We start from the raw sequence: 25,555 nt of genomic DNA on the forward strand, positions 1-25,555 counted from the left end.
GCCTTAATTATAGAGCCTTGGGGGGGGGGTCCCTGCAGAGCCAAATATCGTTGAGCCTGTTAACCATCAAGTCTCTTAGGTGGTGGCTGGACAAGGACAAATTATCTTCAGGAGTTCCCTGGGTAACCCACATAACCCGTGTAATAACCACGGATGCTAGCTCCTCGGGGTGGGGGGCCCATATGGGTGACATCGTGGTCCAGGGACAATGGGACTCCCGGAAGGGATCCTCGTCCAACCAGAGGGAGTTGTTGGCAATAGAATTATCAGTTAAAAAGCTCCTCGTATATCTACAGGGTCACCATGTCAAGATTCTTTCGGACAACCAAGTGGCAGTAGCCTATATCAACCACCAAGGTGGAACACGTTCCGAGGCTCTGATGCAAGTAGCAGAACGCCTATTTCAAAACAGCCGAAAGACCTTTTCAATCTTTAACAGCGCTTCATATCAGAGGAAAGGACAACATAAGAGCAGACTTTCTAAGCCACAATACCCTAAGACAGGGAGAATGGTCTTTGAACAGGGACATCTTCAACCAGATTGTCTGCAAATGGGGACAACCGGAGGTAGACCTCTTTGCCAACAGGAGAAACAGAAAAGTAAGGAAATTCTGTTCCCTGAATCCCAGGGAGAATCCTCTGGTAGCGGACGCATTCCTAGCAAAATGGGACTTCTCCCTGGCCTGCGCATTCCCGCCATTAGCCCTGTTACCTCTGGTGTCGAGAAAAATCAGGGAAGACCGGGCAAGGGTCAAACTAATTGCCCCATTTTGGCAAGGGAAGACCTGGTTCGTATGACTCAGGACTATGTCGGTATGCGATCCCTGGGTACTTCCAGACCTTCCGGATCTGCTCTGCCAGGGGCCAATCAACCATCCACAAGTAACAAGACTTTATTTAACGACGTGGAGTTTGAAAGGTCATTGTTGACAAATAGAGGCTTCTCCCCGAATTTAGTGGACACCCTTCTGAAGAGTAGAAAACTAATCACAACAAAAGTTTACGCTAGAACCTGGAGGCGATTCCTAGCCTCTTCTGAGTTTAGTGTCGAAGAGGGGGTACCGGTGCAACAGATCTTGCAATTGGGCCTTTCCACGAGTACACTAAAAGAGCAGGTCTCAGCTCTGGGGGCCCTATTTTCCTGTAATATTGCCAATATTTATTGGATCTCTAGATTTATTAAGGGGCGCTGGGAGAGCTAGGCCCATGCACAAGAATAGATGCGAACTCTGCTTCAGGAAAATGGCCGCCGCGATCTCCATCTGCGCACGCGCGGCCAAAGGAAGATGGCCGCCCCCACCGATCACCAATGAAAGAGCATATCGCGCTCTTTTAACTCCCCTGTGCAGTGGATTCGGGACCTTGGGCATGCGCAAACCACTACGCCACCAACGGAAAACTAAGCAAGATCTGGGGGAAGACACCACGCCCTTTTGACCAGACCAGCCTGATTGACAGGCGAAAACGGCTACTTTGGTAACGTATTTTGGCAGCATAGGTGGGGAATCGGGGTCCACAAAATACACTGTTGTAATGCACAGCTCAGGCCCTATTTAACAGTATTTTTATCTCATACTGAAAAAACGGGGTGACAGGTGCCCTTTAAAACAGTATTCTTGATAGCAATAACATCTGCTCGTAGTGTAGGGGATATTCAGGCACTTTCCAGACTTCCCCCTTATACAGAGTTCTTGCAGGACAGGGGTAATCCTAAGGCCAGACCCAGCTTACCCAAAATAGCATCCCACTTTCACAGGTCACAAGAGATAATCTTTCCCTCTTATCTCCCTAAACCTTCTAACCCTAAAGAAGAGAAGCTTTATATGTTAGACGTTAGAAGATGCCTACTACAATATACAGTATATCGGCTACTAATCCTTGGAAAAAGGATAATGCATTATTTTTGTCCTTCCAAGGTCCTAGGAAAGGGCTTAGAGTATCAAAATGCACGCTAGCCAAATGGAATAGGGAGGCTCTCTCTAGCTTATACTGCAGGTGAGGGTCCGGCTCCGCAGAATCTGAGGGCGCATTCCACGCGGGCCATGGCTTCATCCTGGGCAGAAAGATCTGGAGTGTCAATCGACCAGATATGTAAGGCAGCCACATGGTCATCTCCTTCCACCTTTTTTAACCCCTTCGTGCCATGCTCCGTACTAGTACGGCGCTGCCGGCACTGCATTAGTGCCAGCCGCAGTACTAGTACGGCGCATCGATCACTGCGGTCTCGCGCTGAGCGCCGCGGTGATCGGGTGCGGGTGTCAGCTGTATATGACAGCTGACACCCCGCAGCAATGCCCACGATCGGCGCTATCGCCGATCGCAGGCATTTAACCCCTCTGATGCCGCTGTCATTAGTAACAGCGGCATAGAGGGGGATCGCGCAGGGACTGTGGCTCCCTGCGCTCTCCCACCGGAGCAGCGCGATGAGATCGCGCTGCTCCGGTGACCTGGAAGGAGTCCCCGGATCCAAGATGGCCGCGGGACTCCTTCCGGGTCATGAGATGACCCTGCTTGCCGGCGCCTGCTGAGAATTCCTCATAGCAGGCGCCGGCAAGCCTCTGTAACGTGCCTCTAAGATCGGTGATCTGACACAGTGCTGTGCACACTGTCAGATCACCGATCTGTGATGTCCCCCCCTGGGACAAAGTAAAAAAGTTTAAAAAAAAAAATGTCCACATGTGTAAAAAAAAAAAAAAAAAGAAAAGAAAAAAAAAATCCTAAATAAAGAAAAAAAAAAAAAAAAAAATATTCCCATAAATACATTTCTTTATCTAAATAAAAAAAAAATCGCACAATAAAAGTACACATATTTAGTATCGCCGCGTCCGTAACGACCCCACCTATAAAACTATATCACTAGTTAACCCCTTCAGTGAACATCGTTAAAAAAAAAAAAAAGAGGCAAAAAACAACGCTTTATTCTCATACCGCAAAAAACAAAAAGTGGAATAACACGCGATCAAAAAGACGGATATAAATAACCATGGTACCGCTGAAAACGTCATCTTGTCCCGCAAAAAAAAAGCCGCCATACAGCATCATCAGCAGAAAAATAAAAAAGTTATAGCGCTCAGAATAAAGCGATGCAAAAACAATTATTTTTTTATATAAAATAGTTTTTATTGTGTAAAAGCGCCAAAACATAAAAAAATTACATAAATGAGGTATCGCTGTAATCGTAGTGACCTGTAGAATAAAACTGCTTTATCAATTTTACCACACGTGGAATGGTATAAACGCCCCCCCCCCCCCTAAAAGAATTTCAGGAATTGCTGGTTTTTGTTCATTCCGCCTCCCAAAAATCGGAATAAAAAGCGATCAAAAAATGTCATGTGCCCGAAAATGGTACCAATAAAAACGTCAACTCGTCCCGCAAAAAACAAGATCTCACATGACTCTGTGGGCCAAAATATGGATAAATTATAGCTCTCAAAATGTGGTGATGCAAAAACTATTTTTTGCAATAAAAAGCGTCTTTTAGTGTGTGATGGCTGCCAACCATAAAAATCCGCCCAAAAAACGCTATAAAAGTAAATCAAACCCCCCTTCATCACCCCCTTAGTTAGGGAAAAATAATAAAATTTTAAAAAATATATTTATTTCCATTTTCCCGTTAGGCTACTTTCACACTAGCGTCGGTACGGGGCCGTCGCGCTGCGTCGGCCCGACGTACCGACGCATACTGTGCAAGCGCCGCTGTTTTTCCACGCATCCGCTGCCCCATTGTGAGGTGCGGGGAGGTGGGGGCGGAGTTCCAGCCGCGCATGCGCGGTCGGAAATGGTGGACCGTCGGCACAAAAAAAGTTACATGTAACGTTTTTTGTTGCCGGCGGTCCGCCACAACACGACGCAACCGTCGCACGACGGTTGCAACGTGTGTCAATACGTCGCAATGCGTCGCTAATGTTAGTCTATGGGGAAAAAATGCATCCTGCAGGTGACTTTGCAGGATGCGTTTTTTCGCCAAAACGACGCATTGCGACGTATGCAAAAAAACGCTAGTGTGAAAGTAGCGCTAGGGTTAGGACTAGGGTTAGGGTTGGGGTTAGGGCTAGGGTTAGGGCTGGGGTTAGGGTTGGGGTTAGGGTTTCAGTTAGAATTGGGGAGTTCTCACTGTTCAGGCACATCAGGGGCTCTCCAAACGCGACATGGCGTCCGATCTCAATTCCAGCCAATTCTGCTTTGAAAAACTAAAACAGTGCTCCTTCCCTTCCGTGTTCTCCTGTGCGCCCAAACAGTGGTTTCCCCCAACATATGGGGTATCCGCGTTCTCAGGACAAGTTGGACAACAACTTTTGCTGTCCAATTTGTCCTGTTACCCTTGGGAAAATAAAAACGTGGGGGCTAAAATATCAGTTTCGTGGAAAAAAAAAATATTTTTTATTTTCGCGGCTCTGCGTGATAAACTGTAGTGAAACACTTGTTGGTTCAAAGTTCTCACAACACATCTAGATAAGTTCCCTGGGGGGTCTAGTTTCCAATATGGGGTCACTTGTGGGGGGTTTCTACTGTTTAGGTACATCAGGGGCTCTGCAAATGCAACATGACACCTGCAGACCAATCCATCTAAGTCTGCATTTCAAACGGCGCTCCTTCCCTTCCGAGCTCTGCCGTGCGCCCAAACAGTGGTTCCCCCCAATGTATGGGGTATCAGCGTACTCAGGACAAATTGGACAATAACTTTTGTGGTCCAATTTCTCTTGTTACCCTTGGAAAAAAAAAAATTGCGGGCTAAAACATCATTTTGTGGAAAGAAAAAATGATTTTTTAATTTTCACAGCGCTACATTCTAAATTTTAGTGAAACAATTGGGGGTTAAGTGCTCACCACACATCTAGATAAGTTCCTTAGTAGTCTTCTTTCCAAAATGGTGTCACTTATGGGGGTTTCCACTGTTTAGGCACGTCAGGGGCTCTCCAAACACGACATGGGTTCCGATCTCAATTCCAGCCAATTTTGCATTGAAAAGTCAAATGGCGCTCCTTCCCTTCCGCGCTCTGCCATGCGCTCAAACAGTGGTTTATCCCCATATATGAAGTATCAGCGTACTCAGGACAAATTGCACAACAACTTTTGGGGTCCAATTTCTTCTGTTACCCTTGGGAAAATAAAAAATTTGGGGCAAAAAGATCATTTTTTGTGAAAATTAATATGAATTTTTTTTTACGGCTCTACATTATAAACTTCTGTGAAGCACTTGGAGGTTCAAAGTGCTCACCACACATCTAGAATAGTTCCTTAGAGGGTCTACTTTCCAATATGGTGTCACTTGTGGGGGTTTCCACTGTTTAGGCACATCAGGGGCTCTCCAATCGCGACATGGGTTCCGATCTCAATTCCAGCAAATCTTGCATTGAAAAGTCAAATGGCGCTCCTTCCCTTCCGAGCTCTGCCATGTGCCCAATCAATGGTTTACCCCAACATGTGGGGTATCGGCGTACTCAGGAGAAATTGGACCAAAAAAGTCGTTGTACAATTTGTCCTATTACCCTTGGTAAAATAAAACAAATTGGATCTGAAGTAAAAATTTTGTGAAAAAAAAGTTAAATGTTCAATTTTTTTTAAACATTCCAAAAATTCATGTGAAGCACCTGAAGGGTTAATAAACTTTTTGAATGTGGTTTTGAGTACCTTGAGGGGTGCAGTTTTTAGAATGGTGTCAATTTGGGCATTTTCTGTCATATAGACTCCTCAAAGTCACTTCAAGTGTGAGGTGGTCCGTAAAAAAAATGGTTTTGCAAATTTTGTTGCAAAAATGAGAAATCGCTGGTCAACTTTTAACCCTTATAACTCCCTAACAAAAATAAATTGTTTCCAAAATTGTGCTGATGTAAAGAAGACATTTGGGAAATGTTGTTTATTAACTATATTATGAGATATAACTCTCTAATATAAGGGCATAAAAACTAAAAGTTTGAAAATTGCTAAATTTTCATAATTTTCGACAAATTTTTGTTTTTTTCACAAATAAATGCAAGTCATATCGAAGAAGTTTTACCACTATCATGAAGTACAATATGTCACGAGAAAACAATGTCAGAATCACCAGGATCCGTTGAAGCGTTTTAGAGTTATGACCTCATAAAGTGACAGTGGTCAGAATTCTAAAAATTGGCCCTGTCACTTAGGTGAAAACAGGCTTCGGGGTGTAGGGGTTAAACACTATCCTTCAGACCTGGGGAGCTCCTCAGATCTCGCCTTCGGGTTAAGGGTACTGCAGACCATAGTCCACCCCCCCCCCCCCCCCACCCCCCAAGGTAGCTTACAGCTCCGTAATTCTCTCGTGTTGCTGTCATGGGAGTCCGAATAGAGTATTAAGTTACTTACCGGTAACGGCATTTTTCGGAGGCCCATGACAGCACCCTTAGTTCCCTCCCTTTCATGTGGCGGCTGCATGTCTTCTTATAAGATTTCACGTGTATTAATTAAACTACAGTTAAAACGATATATTTTGTATAGATTTGTATATATTGGTTATATATTTGTGCCATTAACCGTGGAGGTCCTCTCAAGCTCTGAAATACAACTGATGCGTGGGAGAGATGCTGCCCTTTTTGTATCTGTAGGTTTCCTGTTCCTGAAGGGCAGATCCCCTCTCTCGTGGTGCTGTCATGGGCCTCCGCAAAATGCCATTACCGGTAAGTAACTTAATGCTTTTCACTACTGGTTACTCCTCACATGCTGCTATCACTATTGCCTACGGCATATGAGGGTTTAATGTGCTGAGATCTGAGCTTGCTCCGGTCACTGCACATGCAGCAGGAACTTGGCTGTGTACTGTCGGCTCCTACAACTGATGGAATGGTCAGAACTCCGGTGCCCATGTCAGAACTCCGGTGCCCATGTCATCCCTGAGATGTAACTTTGTTAGATTTCGTTAAACTACTTGCTATCTGGATGTGCAGTTAGATCCAAAGGGGCTAAATATAATGGTTGGTTGGAAAAAACAACAATTCTAATATTTTTGTCAATTTAAATCATGTCCTCTGCTCTTCAGGTCATCTTTTGCTATCATGAATGCATAGCCAATTTCACCCAGCGTCCTCAGACTTTACTTTGAATACGTTGTGCTGTTCCTCACTTATTCCTCCTAGGAATACTTTGAATAAAGTGGTAAATTTATGTTACTAGTTCGGAGTGTGACTACACACCGTTCAGATTTCACAATACAAAGTATATACATTAAGAAATAAATGTCGTAGAACTGATGAGGCTGGTGTACTTGTGCTAATCCATGTTAGAATGGCTATATACGGTAATCCTTTTTGAAGGTTTTCCTGCCTAATAATATCTCTGGTATTATACCATTGTGACAAATTTTCAAAGCAGGTATTCCAGCTTCATCAGGACTAAGGGATCTGTGTAATACTGTATCGAGTTTGTACTGTGCATTGGGGTTCCAGATCTGCTTTAAGTATAATGTTACTGATCTTAAAGGATAATTATCATTATTTGCTTCCTTTTCTGAATCGTCTGATATATTCTATCTCACTGAAGTCTGATTTTTATTTTATTTATTTTTGCAGGAAAATATATAGGCAATTTGGAAAATATTACCTTCACTGAAAGCTTTCTGGGCAGCAAGGATCATGGCGGCTTCCTGTTCTTTACACCTACTTTTCAGGATCTCAGTGGACTGCCTGTACCAGATAGTCCTTGCTTGTGTGGGGTTATCATCTTGAAAATGGAGGTTCCGTGGGCAAAAGTTTTCCCGATTCGATTAATGTTGACACTGGGAGCAGAAAGTGGTGGTAAGTGTTGTCAAATTCCATATACAACTTTAGAGGTTCGTAAGCCCTTAAATGGGATTTGCCATCCATAGTGCATGATGCCATATTATAAGGATATGCCAACGTTTCCTGACTGCTGAGACTTCCACTGATCTTCTGTATAAGGGAACGGCAGTAACCCTTTTCTGCCATCGGACAGAATAGCACGTCCGATGGCAGAACCCCCTCTTTGATGCGGGCTCCGGTGGTGAGCCCTCCTCAAAGCTGGGACATTTCAGCTGTTTTGAACAGCTGACATGTCCCCGCAATAGGTGCAGTTGGAATCGCGATCCATCTGCACCTATTAATTAGTTAAATGCCGCTGTCAAACTCTGACAGCAGCATTTAACAAGCACTTCCGGACGGAAATGCGCGCAGCGGTGACCCCTGTCACGTGATTGGGGGTCATCGATGCATTGGCATAACAAGCAGATGTCTCCTGCAGACCTGTATGGTTGTTGTTGCCGGATTGCTGTGAACGCCACCCTGTGGACAGCGCTCATAGCAATGCTGTAATTCAGCTACATAGGGGCGATCTGAGCATCGCCCCTGTGTAGCAGAGACGATCAGGCTATGCCAGCTTCTAGCCTCCCATGGAGACTATTGAAGCATGGCAAAAGTAAAAAAAAAAATTAAAAAAAAAGTTAAAAATATGAAAAAAATATAAAAGATTAAATCAACCCCTTTTCGCCCCATTCAAAATAAAACAAAAAAAAAATCAAACCTACACATATTTGGTATCGTCGCGCTCAGAATCTCCCAGTCTATCAATAAATAAAGGATTAACCTGATCGCTACACGGTGTAGCGATTTAAAAAAAAAAATAAAAAAAAACAAAACTCCAGAATTACATTTTTTTGTGTCGCCAGGACATTGCATTAAAATGCAATAACGGGCGACCAAAAGATCGTACCTTCACCAAAATGGTATTATTGAAAACATCAGCTCGGCACGCTAAAAATAAGCCTTTACCCAACACCAGTTCACGAAAAAAAAGGCGCTACGGTAATCGAAAATTGCTTTTTTTTTTTTTTCTTAGCAAAGTTTGGATTTTTTTTTCACCACTTAGATAAAAAAAGAACCTAGACATGTTTGGTGTCTCTGAACTCGTAATGACCTGGAGAATCATAATGGCAGGTCAGTTTTAGCATTTAACCCCTTAAGCCCCGAGTGTGGTTTGCACGTTAATGACCGTGCCAATTTTTACAATTCTGACCACTGTCCCTTTATGAGGTTATAACTCTGGAACGCATTGTTTTCTCGTGACATATTGTACTTCATGTTAGTGGTAAAATTTCTTCGATATAACTTGCGCTTATTTGTGAAAAAAACGGAAATTTGGCGAAAATTTTCCAACTTTGAATTTTTATGCCCTTAAATCACAGAGATATGTCGTACAAAATACTTAATAAGTAACATTTCCCACATGTCTACTTTACATCAGCACAATTTTGGAACTTTTTTTTTTTTGTTAGGGAGTTATAAGGGTTAAAAGTTGACCAGCAATTTCTCATTTTTACAGCACCATTTTTTTTTTTAGGGACCACATCTCATTTCAAGTCATTTTGAGGGGTCTATATGATAGAAAATACCCAAGTGTGACACCATTCTAAAACTGCACCCCTCAAGGTGCTCAAAACCACATTCAAGAAGTTTATTAACCCTTCAGGTGTTTCACAGGAATTTTTGGAATGTTTAAATAAAAATGAACATTTAACTTTTTTTCACACAAAATTTATTTCAGCTCCAATTTGTTTTATTTTACCAAGGGTAACAAGAGAAAATGGACCCCAAAAGTTGTTGTACAATTTGTCCTTAGTACGCTGATACCCCATATGTGGGAGTAAAGCACTGTTTGGGCGCATGGCAGAGCACGGAAGGGAAGGAGCGTCATTTGACTTTTCAATGCAAAATTGACTGGAATTGAGATGGGACGCCATGTTGCGTTTGGAGAACCCCTGATGTGCCTAAACAATGAAACCCCCCACAAGTGACACCATTTTGGAAAGTAGACCCCTTAAGAACCTTATCTAGATGTGTGGTGAGCACTTTGACCCACCAAGTGCTTCACAGAAGTTTATAATGCAGAGCCGTAAAAATAAAAAAATCATATTTTTTTACAAAAATGATCTGTTCACCCCCAATTTTTTATTTTCCCAAGGGTAAGAAAAAACATTGGACCACAAAAGTTGTTGTGCAATTTGTCCTGAGTACGCTGATACCCGATATGTGGGGGTAAACGACTGTTTGGGCGCATGGCAGAGCTCGGAAGGGACGGAGCGCCGTTTGACTTTTCAATGCAAAATTGACTGGAATTGAGTTGGGACACCATGTCACGTTTGGAGAGCCCCTGATGTGCCTAAACATTAAAACCCCCACAAGTGACACCATTTTGGAAAGTAGACCCCCTAAGGAACTTATTTAGATGTGTTTTGAGAGCTTTGAACCCCCAAGTGTTTCACAACAGTTTATAACGCAGAGCCGTGAAAATAAAAATTCTTTTTTTTTTTCACAAGAAAGATTGGGTTACGCTTCTAATGTTGTGTAAATTGTTCAGTATTTGTTTAGAAATTGAAAAGCATGGCATGAGCTCTGTCGCCATGGACTCAGAAGAGGGCTATTTCAGCACTGTACCAGTCTTCTAGGTAACGCAGACTGACTGACTGGCCCATTTCAATAGCCAAGCCAGTCACCTTTTCTGTCTGTGCATTGACCATGAGAGAATGTAGCTGGTTTAGCTATAGAAAAAAGCCTATCAGCAAGCGCCCTTCACACACCGAATCTGTCAATGACCTGTGTTCAACCCAGGCCAAAAGTGGAGGAGCTTTAACGATACTTCTGAAGATTGGGATGCCTTTGTAACCTTAAAGTATATTTATAAGTAAAACCTATGAATAATAGTAAAAAAAAAAATGTTATGACATCAAAATAGATTGAAAATGGCACCCGAGTTATTCCTGACTGATTCTATGTGTTTAATCCCTTAAGTATATCCATCTCCTGTAACAAGCCGCAGACATCGAAAATCTGTATTTGGAGAGATTGGGCATACTATAATAAACCTTCTCACTGTAAGTATTTTCTGTACCTTTTGTAGCAGAGAGATTGAAATAAACTTTGAGCAACAAGTGAAAAAAGTTTTTGGTTGGAGTTTGTGAGCCCTACCCACCCTTCCTACTGTACTTACTCAGTGCCGTTGCTTTGTTCTGCAACATCGTCTTTATCCTCCTCATCACTTTTTCCAAGCTGTGGTCATCACAGGCCAGCTGGGAGTTTGCACAGATAAAATAATTTTTAATGTTTAGAATTACTCCTGTGCAGGTTCTTGTGCGTAATATGCCGACCACCTGGTACTGTCAAAGCAAGTGTAACGTGGGTGGAGGGATAAAGCTCCCCCTCTGCTGCCAAAAGCTATTTATTCCAGGCTATGTGCATCTTTTTTAAAATATATTGGTGGTCAGACCCCTTTATATAAAGTTTTAAGTCTGATTCAAGTGTTTGATTTTTCTGTTGTGGGAGTGTTTCTCCTAGTAATACAGGCTGGATGTTAGCTCTGAGTGTATCAATAGAGCTGCCTGCTTTATTAGCGCATGTGTTGACACCGCTTCCATCCTGCACTTATTTCTTTTTCATGTTTTTTTTCCCCTCCTTCTGTTTAGTCTGTTTTCTCTGTCCTCTGAGACTGCAGGCTCTATGATGCATTTGTAACCCTGCTGCAAAGCACTCTGCTAAATAAAGGACTCGGATACACTGCGAAAGCAAAAAAAAAAGTAGAACGTTTTTAATGAAAATTGTTTTGAAAGTTGCTTAACCTTTCTCTAAGGAAGGAAATAAAAAATTGTCTACATGGCTCTTTAAGTTTTTAAGCTTTTTGTTTCTGTGCTGCCACAATGATTTTATAGCTTTATCTGAGATTCCCTTTTTTTTTTTTTTTTTTTCTTTCCTTTTTGTGCAGGACCTCAGAAATTACCAGTACACAATTCCACATGTAGAAGATTTGGTAATTCACATGGAAATGGGAAAAAGCTGCATAAAGATTCCTTCAAAGCGACATAATGAGGTCTGCAAGGTTTCATTCATACGGATATCAGACCTATTATAACTTGTGCTCTAACATACATATTATTTTCTTTTTTCTTTAAGATCCTAAAAGTAATTCATTCTTGCAATGAACATGTCATAAGCATCGGTGCCAGCTTCAGTCTGGATGCAGACTCTCATCTGGTTTGTGTGCAGAACAGTGATGGAATCTATCAGACACAAGCGAACAGTGCTGCTGGACAGCCTAGAAAAGGTAAGAATCCATACTGGCAAATAGCTTTACCTCAATGATAATCCTGTATATCTGATGAACGGATTTACTTATATCTAATATATAAAGCTGAATGTGTGTATGTGTGTGTGTATGTATGTATGTGTGTGTGTATGTCCGGGATTGGCATCTGAACCGTCGCAGCTACAGCCACAAAATTTTGCGCAGTCACACGTCTGGACCCCGAGAGCGTCATAGGCTATGTTGTGAGGCGAAATTTTAACCCCGCGCGTTCCAATTCACCAAACAATTTTGCCCCAATCTACATAATGGGGAAAAAATGAAAGGAAAAGTGTTGGAGGCAAATTAACAGCTGCCAGATGTGAACAAGGGGGACTTAAAGAATGAGAGCGATGGCGCCAAAGAGTATATACTGTACAGTTGCTAAGGTGGGGCCCCGACATGGGATAATCACCACACCACCACGGGGATATGAACACACACACAAAATGCGCCACACACTACCACGTGCTCGAACACATATATCACCCTCACCACACATACACCAACCTCGCCACATAAAAGTTGAAACATAAAAGTCGCCGCTCAAAACTCGCCACGCGCAAAACTCTCCACATGCAAAACTCGCCACACGTGCAAAACTCACCACATGGAAAACTCGCCACACGCAAAACTTGCACACGCAGAAAAATTGCCACATGCACAAAAGTTGCAACACATGCAAAAGTTGCCTCACACAAAACATGCACATACTCAAAAGGCACCACACATAAAACTCGCCACGCGCAAAACTCGCCATGCGCAAAACTTGCTGCACACAACTTGCTACACTAACCTGTCACATGCAACTTGACACACAAAAAGTTGCTACACGCATGTCGCCACACGCAACTCAACACACACAACTTGACACACGAAACTCGCCCTAAAACACACACACAAGTCTGGTATTATCCTTCAAAAATAAAAATCTGATTAATAAGCAGACAAACTACAAGAGCAACAAATGTACCATATAGGAATCCGGCAGCTGTCAGTCACATGACCAGTCTATTATGTGTATGTGTGAGCTAATATATACTGCCAGGGGGTGGGCTTACTGTTGGCTGGGGATTTATCAGGCTGCCAATTTAGCTTACAAATACTGGGGTAAAAATACTGACCAAATAACGTGTGAACGAGGGCTAATACAGGAGGAGATGACCTACAGATATATACTATATACAGGAGGAGATGACACACAGGTATATACTATTTACAGGGGAGATGACACACAGGTATATACTATATACAGGAGGAGATGACACACACAGATATATACTATATACAGGAGAGATGACACACAGGTATATACTATATAGAGGAGGAGATGACACACAGGTACATACTACATACAGGAGGAGATGACATACAGGTATATACTATATACAGGAGGAGATGACACACAGGTATATACTATATACAGGAGCAGATTACCTACAGGTATATAATATATACAGGAGGAGATGACATACAGGTATATGCTATGTATAGGAGGAGATGACATACAGGTATATACTATATACAGGAGGAGATGACACACAGATATATACTATATATAGGTGAGATGACACACAGGTATATACTATATACAGGAGATTACATACAGGTATATCTAATATATAAAGCTGAATGTGTGTATGTATGTGTATATGTCCGGGATTGGCATCTGCACCGTCGCAGCTACAGCCACAAAATTTTGCACAGTCACACGTCTGGACCCCGAGAACGTCATAGGCTATGTTGTGAGGTGAAATTTTAACCCCGCGCGTTCCAATTTACCAAACAATTTTGCCCCTATCTACATAATGGGGAAAAAGTGAAGGGAAAAGTGTTGGAGGAAAATTGACAGCTGCCAGATGTGAACAACGGGGACTTAAAGAATGAGAGCGATGGCGCCAAAGAGTATACACCGTACAGTTGCTAAGGTGGGGCCCCGACATGGGATACTCACCACACACGGGGATATGAACACAAACACAAAATGCGCCACACACTACCACGTGCTTGAACACATATACGACCCTCAGCACACATTTCACCACACACACACCAACCTCGCCACATAAGTGTCGAAACACAAAAGTCACCATTCAAAACTCGCCACGCGCAAAACTCGCTACATGCAAAACTCGCCATATGCAAAACTAGGCTCACGCAAAACTCGCCACACGTGCAAAACTCGCCACACGTGCAAAACTCACCTCATGGAAAACTCACCTCATGCAAAACTTGCACACACAGAGAAATTGCCACATGTACAAAAGTTGCACCACATGCTAAAGTTGCCTCACACAAAACTTGCACATACTCAAAACGCACCACACATAAAACTCGCCACGCGCAAAACTCGCCATGCACAAATCTTGCTGCACACAACTTGCTACACTAACCTGTCACATGCAACTCGACACACAAAACTCATCTCACAAAAGTCGCTACATGCATGTCGCCACACGCAACTCAATACACACAACTTGACACATGAAACTCGCCCTAAAACACACACAAGTCTGGTATTATCCTTCAAAAATAAAAATCTGATTTAATAAGCTGACAAACTACAAGAGCAACAAATGTACCATATAGGAAATACGGCAGCTGTCAGTCACATGACCAGTCTAATATGTGTATGTGTGAGCTAATATATACTGCCAGGGGGGAGGGCTTCCTGTTGGCTGGGGATTTATCAGGCTGCCAATAGCAACCAATCACAGCTCAGCTTCTATTTTGCTACAGTTAATTAATCTGAGCTCTGATTGGTTAATATAGGCAACAAATACATTCTCAGTATAACAAAGCTAATATATGTTGTGAAATGCTTCTATTAGCTTAGTTTTTGCATTTTAATAATTACATTTCTATCTATTTGTTTTGTGGTTTTTGTGTGCAGAATAAATTTTTGTTAACACATTCTATTTTGCTAACAGCAGTCATTAACCCGGGCGAAGCCGGGTAGTACAGCTAGTATAATATATAATAATAATTATATATAAACTGTTATTGTAGTAAAGCCTCAGTTTTAGCATATAATTGTCTCCTTATTCGACTGCTGTACAAGCTGCCATTACTATAAACACATCTAATCATCTGAGATTAAATCCGGATGGCTCCGAGCCTGTAAGTTCTGTTGGTATGACACACTGTCGATACCTCTTCTGATTATTAGACCTGATGCTATTGTTGTGGCATAACACATGCAAGACTTTCATTTCAATCTTTAGATACATTTTTGTTTGTCATTAGGAAAGGAGGATGTTTTTTTTCCTTTTGATTATTTATAAGCCATAAGAGCTCAAGTAATGGGAAAAAAGCCCTTGCTCGGTCTTAACTCACTGGGAGAGCTGACTGGGATCTCTCAATAACCAGCAACTGTGCTCATGGTCTCCTAGTGGAATTGTCACAAGGCTAGGTACACGAGTTACACGCTTTGATTCATTAAAGGGAATCTGTCACCCCAAAATTTGCCTATAAGCTGTGGCCAACGGCATCAGGGGCTTATCTACAGCATTCTGTAGTGCTGTAGATAAGCCCCCAATGTAACCTGAAAGATGAGAAAAAGAGGTTATATTATACTCACCCAGGGGTGGTCCCAGCGCGGTCCGATGGGCATTGCAGGTCCGGGTCCGGCGCCTCCCATCTTCATATGATGACGTCCTCTTCTTTTCTTCCTGCGGCGGTTCCTGCACAGGCTTACTTTATCTGCCCTGTTGAGGACAGAGCAAAGTACTGCATTACGCAGGCGCCTGGGAAGGTCAGAGAGGCCCGGCGCCTGCGCGCTGCAGTACTTTGCTTTAAGAGGTGTACACTTCTCAATGAATCTGACACATCAAACAAGTGGCTAGCGCCTCCTCACGAATTTTACTGTGGTGAAATCCTTTGAATCTGGCCCTAGGAGTCTTAAAAAAAAAAAAAAAAAAAAAGTGGCTAGTATAAAAAATCCAAGATTACTAATTTTGTTTTCCTAATGGAGATTTTAACGTGTGAAAAAAATCCAAAATTACCAGGAATTAGACTGATACGTATCTGCTTTTGATTTACTTTAAGAATGATTGACTTCTCTAAACTTCTTGGAAGAGAAAGTGTAGAACAGGATCATAAGCCTGAATGTCAGTGAGTGGCAATGCCAGACCACCCAATAGACAGAAATATCACTGACTTTACAGAGCAGAACAGATTTTTTTTCTAATCTTAAACAACTACCGTATTTTTCAGACCATAAGATGCACCCCTAATTTTGGGGTGGAAAATACCAGAAAAAAGATTTTTATAAGATGGGGGTCTGTCTTATTGTCCGAATTTAAGTTATCTTACCTGAGAGCCGGCGGTGGTACAGCGGGGTCACAGAAGGCAGGGTCCCTTCCTCAGGAAGCTGGTGGCGGCAGAAGTGGGGCAATGCTGCAGTTCTGGGGTGCGATACTGCGGGTCCGGTAGCAGCAGTGAGGCAGAGCTGGAGCAGGGTCCCTTCTTCAGGATCCGGGGGCGACAGAGTTGTGGCTATGCTGGGGCGGTGCGGAGTGGACCTGAGCAAGGGGTCCCTTCTTCCAGATGCCGGCGGCAGAAATGTGGCGGCGCCGCTGCCCGGTGTCCACGGTGAGCAGACGGCATCACTGCTTTCCATGCGGCCGTCTTCCTGAAGTCATGGGCCCCCGAAGGCATCATGAAAATGGCCGCCGGAGGCCGCATGTGTGCAGATATTCCTGAAGTAGAGTGCTGCCAAATTTTTTTGGGGAAAGTGCGTCTTATAGTCCGAAAAATACGGTACCTTAGTTTGGCTTATGATATAGAAGAGCCATATTATTTAGACCTCGAGATACATGGTCACTTTCAGTCTCCTTTTAGAGTCCCTAGGCTGCACCCACTTGGTGGGATGTGATTGATTGCGCAAGAGGAGCTGAAGATGCCGGCAGGTAATTGGTGGTTTTCAGGATCCTGGATTATTCATGTTACATACAACCTGGGCCACAACGCATATGACCTAATTCCAGAGAGAAATGTTTCCATGTGCAATGAATGATTCATGAGGAAAGGATTGCAGTTGTTATCATATGATTATAATAACTTTATTGGCTGCATGTCCTCCTAAAATATATATAATTTGGCTTACAGTAATTCAGTACAGAATGTGCTATAAATTTTAGAATTTGGGAAAGTGATGAAATGTCCTATAAATGTCTGTTCTGATCCTGATCTAAGGATCTCCGCGTTTAGGTGAGATGAATCTGTGCTGCACTTTATGTACGTGCTCAGTAGTGAGGCTGGGCTATGAATCCGGGGTCTGGAGTCAGGGAAATTGCGGAGTCGGAGTTTTGGCTTACCGACTCCACAGCCCTGATGTCCTCTGCTTTTGTCTCTGAGTTTCTGGTGAATGGTCTTCATACAAATGATCCACTGTATGAAATGCATAAGTAACTTGTACTAATGTGTGTTATTCCTATTGCTTCCTAGTTACTGGAGCAAGTTTTGTTGTCTTTAATGGTGCACTGAAAACGTCATCAGGATTCCTTGCGAAATCTAGCATAGTAGAAGGTATGTGGAAATGTTTAGCTGCACTTTCAGGTAACAGCTGTCGCAAGTGTCTGGATATCTTTACATAATAATAATCTTTATATTTATATAGCGCTAACATATTCCGCAGCGCCTTACAGTTTTGCACACATTAACATCGCTGTCCCTCTTCACTAACTTGTACAGGGTGCACATGTCTCATTCTCAGACTCTCTTTAAGGTTGCAGGATCTGAAGGATTAGTCAACGCTAAGGCTTTCTGTTGTTCTCAATGCTGTTTTTTTAGAATGTCTGAAGATGTCGGTGTTGCCCAGTGTGTTTGCTGGGGGGTAAAAAGCCCCCGCCCTAGTTTGAAAGTTTATTTTTTTGTGAACCATCACTTAAGAGGCTATGATTAAAAAAATTACCCATTGTTTAAATTATGTTTAATGTATTTATTTCATTATTTTTTTAACCCCTTTCTGTCATCGGACGGAATAGTATGTCCGATGACAGAATCCCTGCTTTCATGCGGGCTCCGGCGGTGAGCGTGCATCAAAGCCGGGACATGTCAGCTGTTGAGCCACCCGCGGCATTTAACAAGCGCTTCCGGCCATTGGGCCGGAAAGGCGCACATCGCTGACCCCGTGTCACGTGATCAGGGGTCAGCGATAAATCGGCATGACAACCAGAGGTCTCCTGTAGACCTCTATGGTTGTTGATGCCAGATTGCTATGAGCGCCACCCTGTGGTCGGCGCTCATAGAAATGCTGTAATTCAGCTACATAGGAGCAGATCAGGCTATGCCAGCTTCTAGCCTCCCATGGAGGCTATTGAATCATGGCAAAAGTAAAAAAGTATAAAAAAAAAAGTTTTAAAAAATAAAAGTTCAAATTACTCCTCTTTCACCCCATTTAAAATAAAACAATAAAAAAATCAAACATACACATTTGGTATCGCCGCGTTCAGAATCGCCCAATCGATAAAAAAAAAAGGATTAACCTGATCGCTAAGCGGCGTAGCGAGAAAAAAAATTAAAAACGCCAGAATTAAGTTTTTTTTGTTCGCCACGACATTGCATTAAAACAGGAAATTTTGTTGCTTACCGTAAAATCTGTTTGTCGGAGCCTTCATTGGGGGACACAGGAACCATGGGTGTATGCTGCTGCCACTAGGAGGCTGACACTATGCAAATAAAAAAGTTAGCTCCTCCTCTGCAGTGTACACCCCACCGACTGGCATTATGAAGTTCAGTTAGTGAGAAAGCAGTAGGAGAAAAACAATAAGGTTGAAACAACATAACCACAAACATGAGAACTGTAAACATGAGAACAGTCATAGAAAACAGAATAACAGAAACTGAATAACATGGGAGGGTGCTGTGTCCCCCAATGGAGGCTCCGAGAAACAGATTTTATGGTAAGCAACCAAAAATCCTGTTTTCTCTATCGCCTCTCATTGGGTAACACAGGAACGATGGGCCGTCCCAAAGCAGTCCCTGGGGTGGGAAAAACAGACTTCCATCAGGTCAGAGGACTCACCACTGCCGCCTGCAAGATCCTTCTGCCTAGGCTGGCGTCCGCCGAAGCGTAGGTATGGACCTTGTAACATTTGGCGAACGTGTGGATGGAAGATCAGGTTGCCGCCTTGCATAACTGTAGGGCGGAAGCCCTGTGGTGTACTGCCCGGGTAGAGTGAGCCTTGATCCCAGGAGGGGGCACTCTGTTCTTGACTGACACTAAGCTAAACTGAAGTGCATAATGCCAGTCGGCGGGGTGGGGTGTTGTGGGGTGTACTTTTTTGTGCATAGTGTCAGCCTCCTAGTGGCAGCAGCATACACCCATGGTTCCTGTGTCCCCCAATGAGAGGCGATAGAGAAAATGCAATAATGGGCGATCAAAAGAACGTATCTGCACCAAAAAATAAGCCCTCACCCAACCAGAGATCACAAAAAATGGAGACGCTACGGGCCTCTGAAAATTGCGCATTTTTTTTAAGCAAAGTTTGGAATTTTTTTTTAACCACTTAGATAAAAAATAACCTAGATTTCGAGACTCATAATGACAGGTCAGTTCTAGCATTTAGTGAACCTAGCAAACAAGTCAAACAAAGTGTGGGATTGCACTTTTTTTTGCTATTTCACCGTACTTGGAATTTTTTTCCCATTTTCTAGTATGCAACATGGTAAAACTAATGGTGTTGTTCAAAAGTACAATCCGTCTTGCAAAAAATAAGCCCTCACATGGCCATATTGACGGAAAATTAAAAAAGTTACGGCTCTGGGAAGGAAAGGAGCGGAAAACAAAAATGCAAAACCGAAAAAAGCTCTGGTCATTAAGGGGTTAAACATAACACAATTTGTAAAAAAATAAAAATACCGTATATACTCGAGTATAAGCCGAGACCCCTAACTTTGCCGCCAAAAAAAAAGGGAAAACTTAATGACTCGAGTATAAGCTTGGGGTACAAAATGCAGCAGCTACCGGTAAATTTAAAAAATAATAATGGGTACCAATAAAAGTAAAATTAATTGAGATATCAGTAGGTTAAGTGTTTTTGAATATCCATATTGAATCAGGAGCCCCATATAATGCTCCATACAGTTCATGGTGGGCCCCATAAGATGCTCCATACAAAATACTCCCCATATAATGCTCCATAAAGTTTATGATGGGCTGCATAAGATGCTCCATAGAGATATTTGCCCCATTTGCTGTTGCTGCGATTAAAAAAAAGACATTTGCCCCATACAGTGCTATATAAAAGTTAATAAGGGCCCCATAAGATGCTCCATAGAGATATTTGCCCCATATAATGCTGCACAAATGTTGATTATGGCCCCATAAGATGCCCCATAGAGATACTTGCCCCATATAATGCTTCACAAATGCTGATTATGGCCCCATAAGATGCTCCATAGAGATATTTGCCCCATTTGCTGTTGCTGCGATTAAAAAAAAAAAAAAGACATAATCACCTCTTTTTGCTCAGGCCCCCGACACTTGCAATATTCACCTCTCCTCGTTCCGGTGCCGCTGTGTCTTCCACGTCCTCTGCACTGACGTTCAGGCCGAGGGTGCGCACTAACCACGTCATCGCGCCCTCTGACCTGAGAGTCACAGTACAGGATGCGGAAGACGGAGCGGCACCCGGCGGTGGAACGAGGACAGGTGAATATCGTGCAATGCTGCTCACCCTCCCCATTATACTCGCCTGCTTCCGGCGTGGTCCCTGGCAGCTTGTCTTATGGTCTTCTCTGGCAGCTTCTTCCAGCTTTGAGCGGTCACCGATGCCACTCATTACAGTAATAAATATGCGGCTCCACCCCTATGGGAGTGGAGTCGCGTCCATATTCATTACTGTAATGAGCGGTACCACGTGACCGCTCAACGCTGGAAGAAGCTGTCAGCGCCCGGAGATGCAGGGACCTGGCCAGGAGCAGGTGAGTATGTCACCCAAACACCCCCCCCCCCAGGACATTGACTGGAGTATAAGCAGAGAGGGACACTTTCAGACTAAAAAAAAAAATGGGCTGAAAATCTCGGCTTATACTTGAGTATATACGGTAGATATCATGAAATGTTTGGACTGGCTGCAGGTGCTTTTTAGACTAACTTTTGTTAATTCAGGAAACAGCACATGTACTTACCCACAATAGTCAGCATCTAATCAGCCAGTGGAAAGGTCCTTGTGAACGGAGGTGGAGCAGGGTCAGCTATAACATTGCCTATAGGGATTGGATTGTTGGCTCTTTGTATAACATATCAAGAATTCTATTTTTGTTCTTTTTGTTAAAGATCTTGATATCGAGAAAAAAAAAACTTTCCAACATATTTTTTTAAATACATGTAACACAAAAATCTGATTTAACCAACAGGTAATTTTGATGTTTGCTTCCCTTTTATAAGACTTTTTGTGCAGCAGGACGCTGCTGTTTGCATCTTTCTACTTCTAATATTTATGTACATACTGGTGTAGCTCTGTGCCTGCAGGAGGTTTACAGCCTGGTAGGAAGAGCTGGCACTTTTATGCTTTTCAGCCTCCTAACTTCAGCTGCTTTTACTAATGGTGTTTCCCAGGGAACTTGACAACAGTGGATTTTATGAAGAGTACTCAAAAAATGAGCTTATTGCCTTCGCACTGGGTGCAGAGTTCTTCTAGTCTACGGATAAATTAACATCCTGTTTTACCTTTTAATCCTATGTAAAAAAAAAAAATTGTCATTTTCCTTTCCATACTCACAATGGTGACTGTGTTTTTTTGTTTTTTTTAATCAGATGGGATGATGGTACAAATAACACAAGAGATGATGGAAGCTCTACGGCAAGCTCTAAGAGACAAGAAAGACTTCCGGATAACGTGTGGAAAAGTAGATTCTGGAGACTTGTCCGAAGAAGTGACCATTCGATGGGTAGAGTCTGTGGACAGTAAAAATAAAGGGTAAAAGCAAAACATGTGAAAATACTAATGACTCTTAGATTGTAATTTCTAACTTGCCAGAACTAATATACGTTTATTTTGGTTTTTATTAACTACGTCCACATTTTCCATAGACTTTAAACATCAGTTCAGTACACATTCTGCTCTGCAGTGATGTTCTAATAGTCACTGCACAGTGCAAAGCATCTGCATGCGATCACGCAGCTGTGGGAGCGGAGAACAGGCTGTCACGGCCAAGCTCCTCATAAAGCGGAGACTGTTTATTACAGTCTCTGTCTGGTTGATTGCTGTGTATACAGTATATTAAGAGCTAACAGCCCTTCTTCATCCAGACCCGAGCGGTCATATGATCCCTGGGTTATGAAGGGAGCCGGAGCTGTTGGATCCCAAAGAGACACAAATCGCTGTGCTTTCAAATCAAATCTTTACTATCGGAAAAAAATCATGTCCACTAAATAGAAATGTTTGTTATATTTTCATATGGAATCCCTTTTTTGTATTTCAGTGGTCCTTTGTGGTTATTTAGAAAAAAAAAAAAAAAGAAAAGGTGGAGAACACATGCATTTCCTTTTTTTCCAACCAATATCCGCAAAAAAAAGTGTGAAAATAACATAAATACCATGTAACACAAAAAAAAAGCAAAAAACTATTGGTATATCCGAGCAAGATATTTTTACAGCTTTTTAAAATACATGCATTCAAAAACCCAACATTTTTTCTGGTTAGGAACGGGGCTAAATGGCCCGGTCCTGAACTCGTTAATTAGTCACAATATAGGATGTCATCTTTGTCTCTAGAAAAAAAAAATGTGTATGTGTATATATGTATGTATGTATGTGTATATACATCCATACATATCTATCTATCTATCTATCTATCTATCTATCTATCTATCTATCTATCTGCAATAAGACCACCCGATAGACAGGAATGGCACTGATTCTGGAGATATAACCCCTATAGTGTAGTCTTTTGTTGTAAGATTCACAGCAATTCTGTCAGATCTCACATGCTATTATATGAGGATAGTGGCGAGTTTGGGGAGATAAGCCCAAACTACAGAACAGTCTGGTTCAGTAGTGTGGGTTTATTCTCCTCATATATTGGTATTTCAGAGGAAGGCTAATGGTGCCTGGAGGTCGAGGTCCAGTGTATATAGGAACTGTGCAACTGTGGCTTGCGACAGATCGTAGCTAAGGGTATGTGCTGACTGCCGGTTAAGTGATCCAGCGCATCTACAGAGTGCAATCTCAGTCACTGTGGATGTAACCAGACTGTTCTGATGAAGGTCCAGTGGTGGACCGAAAACGTTCAACTTATTGTCTGGATGCATAATAAATGAACATTGTTTTTCCAATTTTTTGAGTGCCAAGTTTTTTCTGAACATATTATACATGCAAAGCTGTCAGCCAGCCTGTGTCAGTCGAAAACGATACAAATACATAGAAAGACGAGATAACATGTCATTATCTAACATCCATCGTATTTGGAAATGTTTTACTTTGAATTATAGAATCATAAGCCCCATTGACGGACAATCAATGGAAGGAATCCCAAGTGAAAGGATTTGTCAGGATACTGATTTTGAAGCACACGATAAAGCTGTGAAATGTACAGAGGTAAGTGGACGGCTACTATTTGGTAAAGGGTTGTCCAGGTTTAACATAAATGACTGCAGTCACTCTGGGTGACTGTCACTGTCATCGTTCAGAAGTGGAATGGGGCTGGATAACAATCGGATGCATTGAGATCAGAGAGTAAAGTTGGCACAGTAAATCCTTGCTAGTAGTACAATGTGAAAGCTGCACTTTCTTAATTATTGGTAGTAGCAGTAATAGAATTTAGAGATACCGATGTCCCTCTTCTTCTAGGTATTTTATTTGCTCCAAGACCGGGAACCAATGAATGCAATGGCTCGCATTCAGTTTGCTAAAGAAATAGCGACAGCTTGTGGAGCTGCTCTTTGTCCACATCTCAAGACCTTGAAGAGCGGGGGAATGAATAAGATAGGACTGCGAGTTTCCATGGATATCGACATGGTAACAGCCTTGTTTTATCTTTGTTAGTGATTTACACTGAGTGTATATATGTGTATATATGTATGTATATGTATATATGTGTATGTATATATGTGTATGTATATATGTGTATATATATATATATATATGTTTTTTGTTGTTTTTTTCTGGCAAAATTTAAGAGACCACTGCAAAATGTTCAGTTTGTCTGATTTTTTTTTTTCTCTGTATAGGTATATTTTTTAGTAAAATGTAAATTGTTCTTTTAGGCTTCTTTCACACTAGCGTCGTACTCGGCCCGTCGCAGAGCGTCGTACCGACGCTAGCGTTGTTTGCGCCGCACAACGGGTGCAGCGGATGCTGTTTTTCCACGCATCCGCTGCCCCATTGTGAGGTGGGGGCGGAGTTCTGGGCCGCGCATGTGCGGTCGGAAATGGCAGTCTGTCGGCTGCAAAAAACGTTACATGTAACGTTTTTTGCAGCCGCCGGTACGGCGCAACCGTCGCACGACGGTTGCGACATGTGGCAATGCGACGCTAATGCTAATCAATGGTGAAAAAACGCATCCTACAAGCACTTTTGCAGGATGCGTTTTTGCAACCAAACGACGCATAGCGACGTGCAGTGCACGACGCTAGTGTGAAAGAAGCCTAAGTCTATAATCTTCTGACAACATGTATCCGAATTTCTAAGCAATGCATTTTGTATTTTCCTTCTGAAGAGGAGAAATGGTCAAAATTAAAGCAAAACAATGCTTTCGGACCTCAAATAATGCAAAGAAAACCAGTTCATAATCATTTAAAAACAACAATACTAATGTTTCAACTCCAAAAGAGTTCAGAAATCAATATTTTGTGGAATAACCATGATTTTTAATCACAGCTTTCATGCGTCTTGGCATGCTTTCCACCAGTGTTTCACACTGTTCCTGGCGCAAAAATGTAAGCAGTTCTTCTTTGTTTGTTGGCTTGTGACTATCCTTCATCCTCTTGATTACATTCCAGAGGTTTTCAATGGGGTTCAGGTCTGGAGAATGGGCTGCCCATTAAAGGGTTTTGTTGTGGTGGTCTCTTAATTTTTTTTTTTCTCCCAGTACTGTACTGTGTATATATGCAGCTCTGGCAAAAATTATCGCAAAGTAAGAATTCTTTTAGAAATAAGTGCTGTTAGTTTATTTTTATTAATTAGCAAAGTGAATGAACAAAAGAGAAAAGGGTTGTGGCTTGTTCACTATCATCGTTAGGAAGGCCAGGTGATGCAAATTTCCCAGCTTTATAAATACCAAGCTCCTCTAACCTTGTGCCAAAAAACAGCTGCCATGACTTCTTCTAAGCAGCTGCCTAGCACTCTGAAAATGAAAATAGTGAGGGCCCACAAAGCAGGAGAAGGCTGTACGAAGATGGCAAATTGATTTCAGGTTTGCCTTTACCTGTAAAGGTACCTTCACACTAAACAACTTTACAACGAGAACGACAACGATCCGTGACGTTGCAGCGTCCTGGATAGCGATCTCGTTGTGTTTGACACGCA

At 42.4% G+C, this 25,555-nt stretch overlaps 1 protein-coding gene across 4 annotated transcripts in view; it reads left to right on the plus strand.

Annotated features, from left to right (window-relative positions):
* Nucleotides 1-25,555, plus strand: part of ZFYVE16 (zinc finger FYVE-type containing 16) — a 79,523-nt gene that overhangs the window by 41,478 nt on the left and 12,490 nt on the right. For all 4 annotated transcript variants that reach the window (XM_077288178.1, XM_077288171.1, XM_077288161.1 and 1 more), the window contains 8 exons: nucleotides 7,527-7,751; nucleotides 10,758-10,840; nucleotides 11,725-11,829; nucleotides 11,913-12,063; nucleotides 17,530-17,610; nucleotides 21,845-22,007; nucleotides 23,521-23,626; nucleotides 23,879-24,046. In XM_077288178.1, coding sequence (XP_077144293.1) covers nucleotides 7,527-7,751; nucleotides 10,758-10,840; nucleotides 11,725-11,829; nucleotides 11,913-12,063; nucleotides 17,530-17,610; nucleotides 21,845-22,007; nucleotides 23,521-23,626; nucleotides 23,879-24,046 — 1,082 coding nt within the window. The remainder of the gene's footprint in view (nucleotides 1-7,526; nucleotides 7,752-10,757; nucleotides 10,841-11,724; nucleotides 11,830-11,912; nucleotides 12,064-17,529; nucleotides 17,611-21,844; nucleotides 22,008-23,520; nucleotides 23,627-23,878; nucleotides 24,047-25,555) is intronic.

The sequence above is a fragment of the Ranitomeya variabilis genome, chromosome 1 (genome assembly GCF_051348905.1).
Source record: "Ranitomeya variabilis isolate aRanVar5 chromosome 1, aRanVar5.hap1, whole genome shotgun sequence".
Classification (NCBI taxonomy): Eukaryota; Metazoa; Chordata; class Amphibia; order Anura; family Dendrobatidae; genus Ranitomeya; species Ranitomeya variabilis.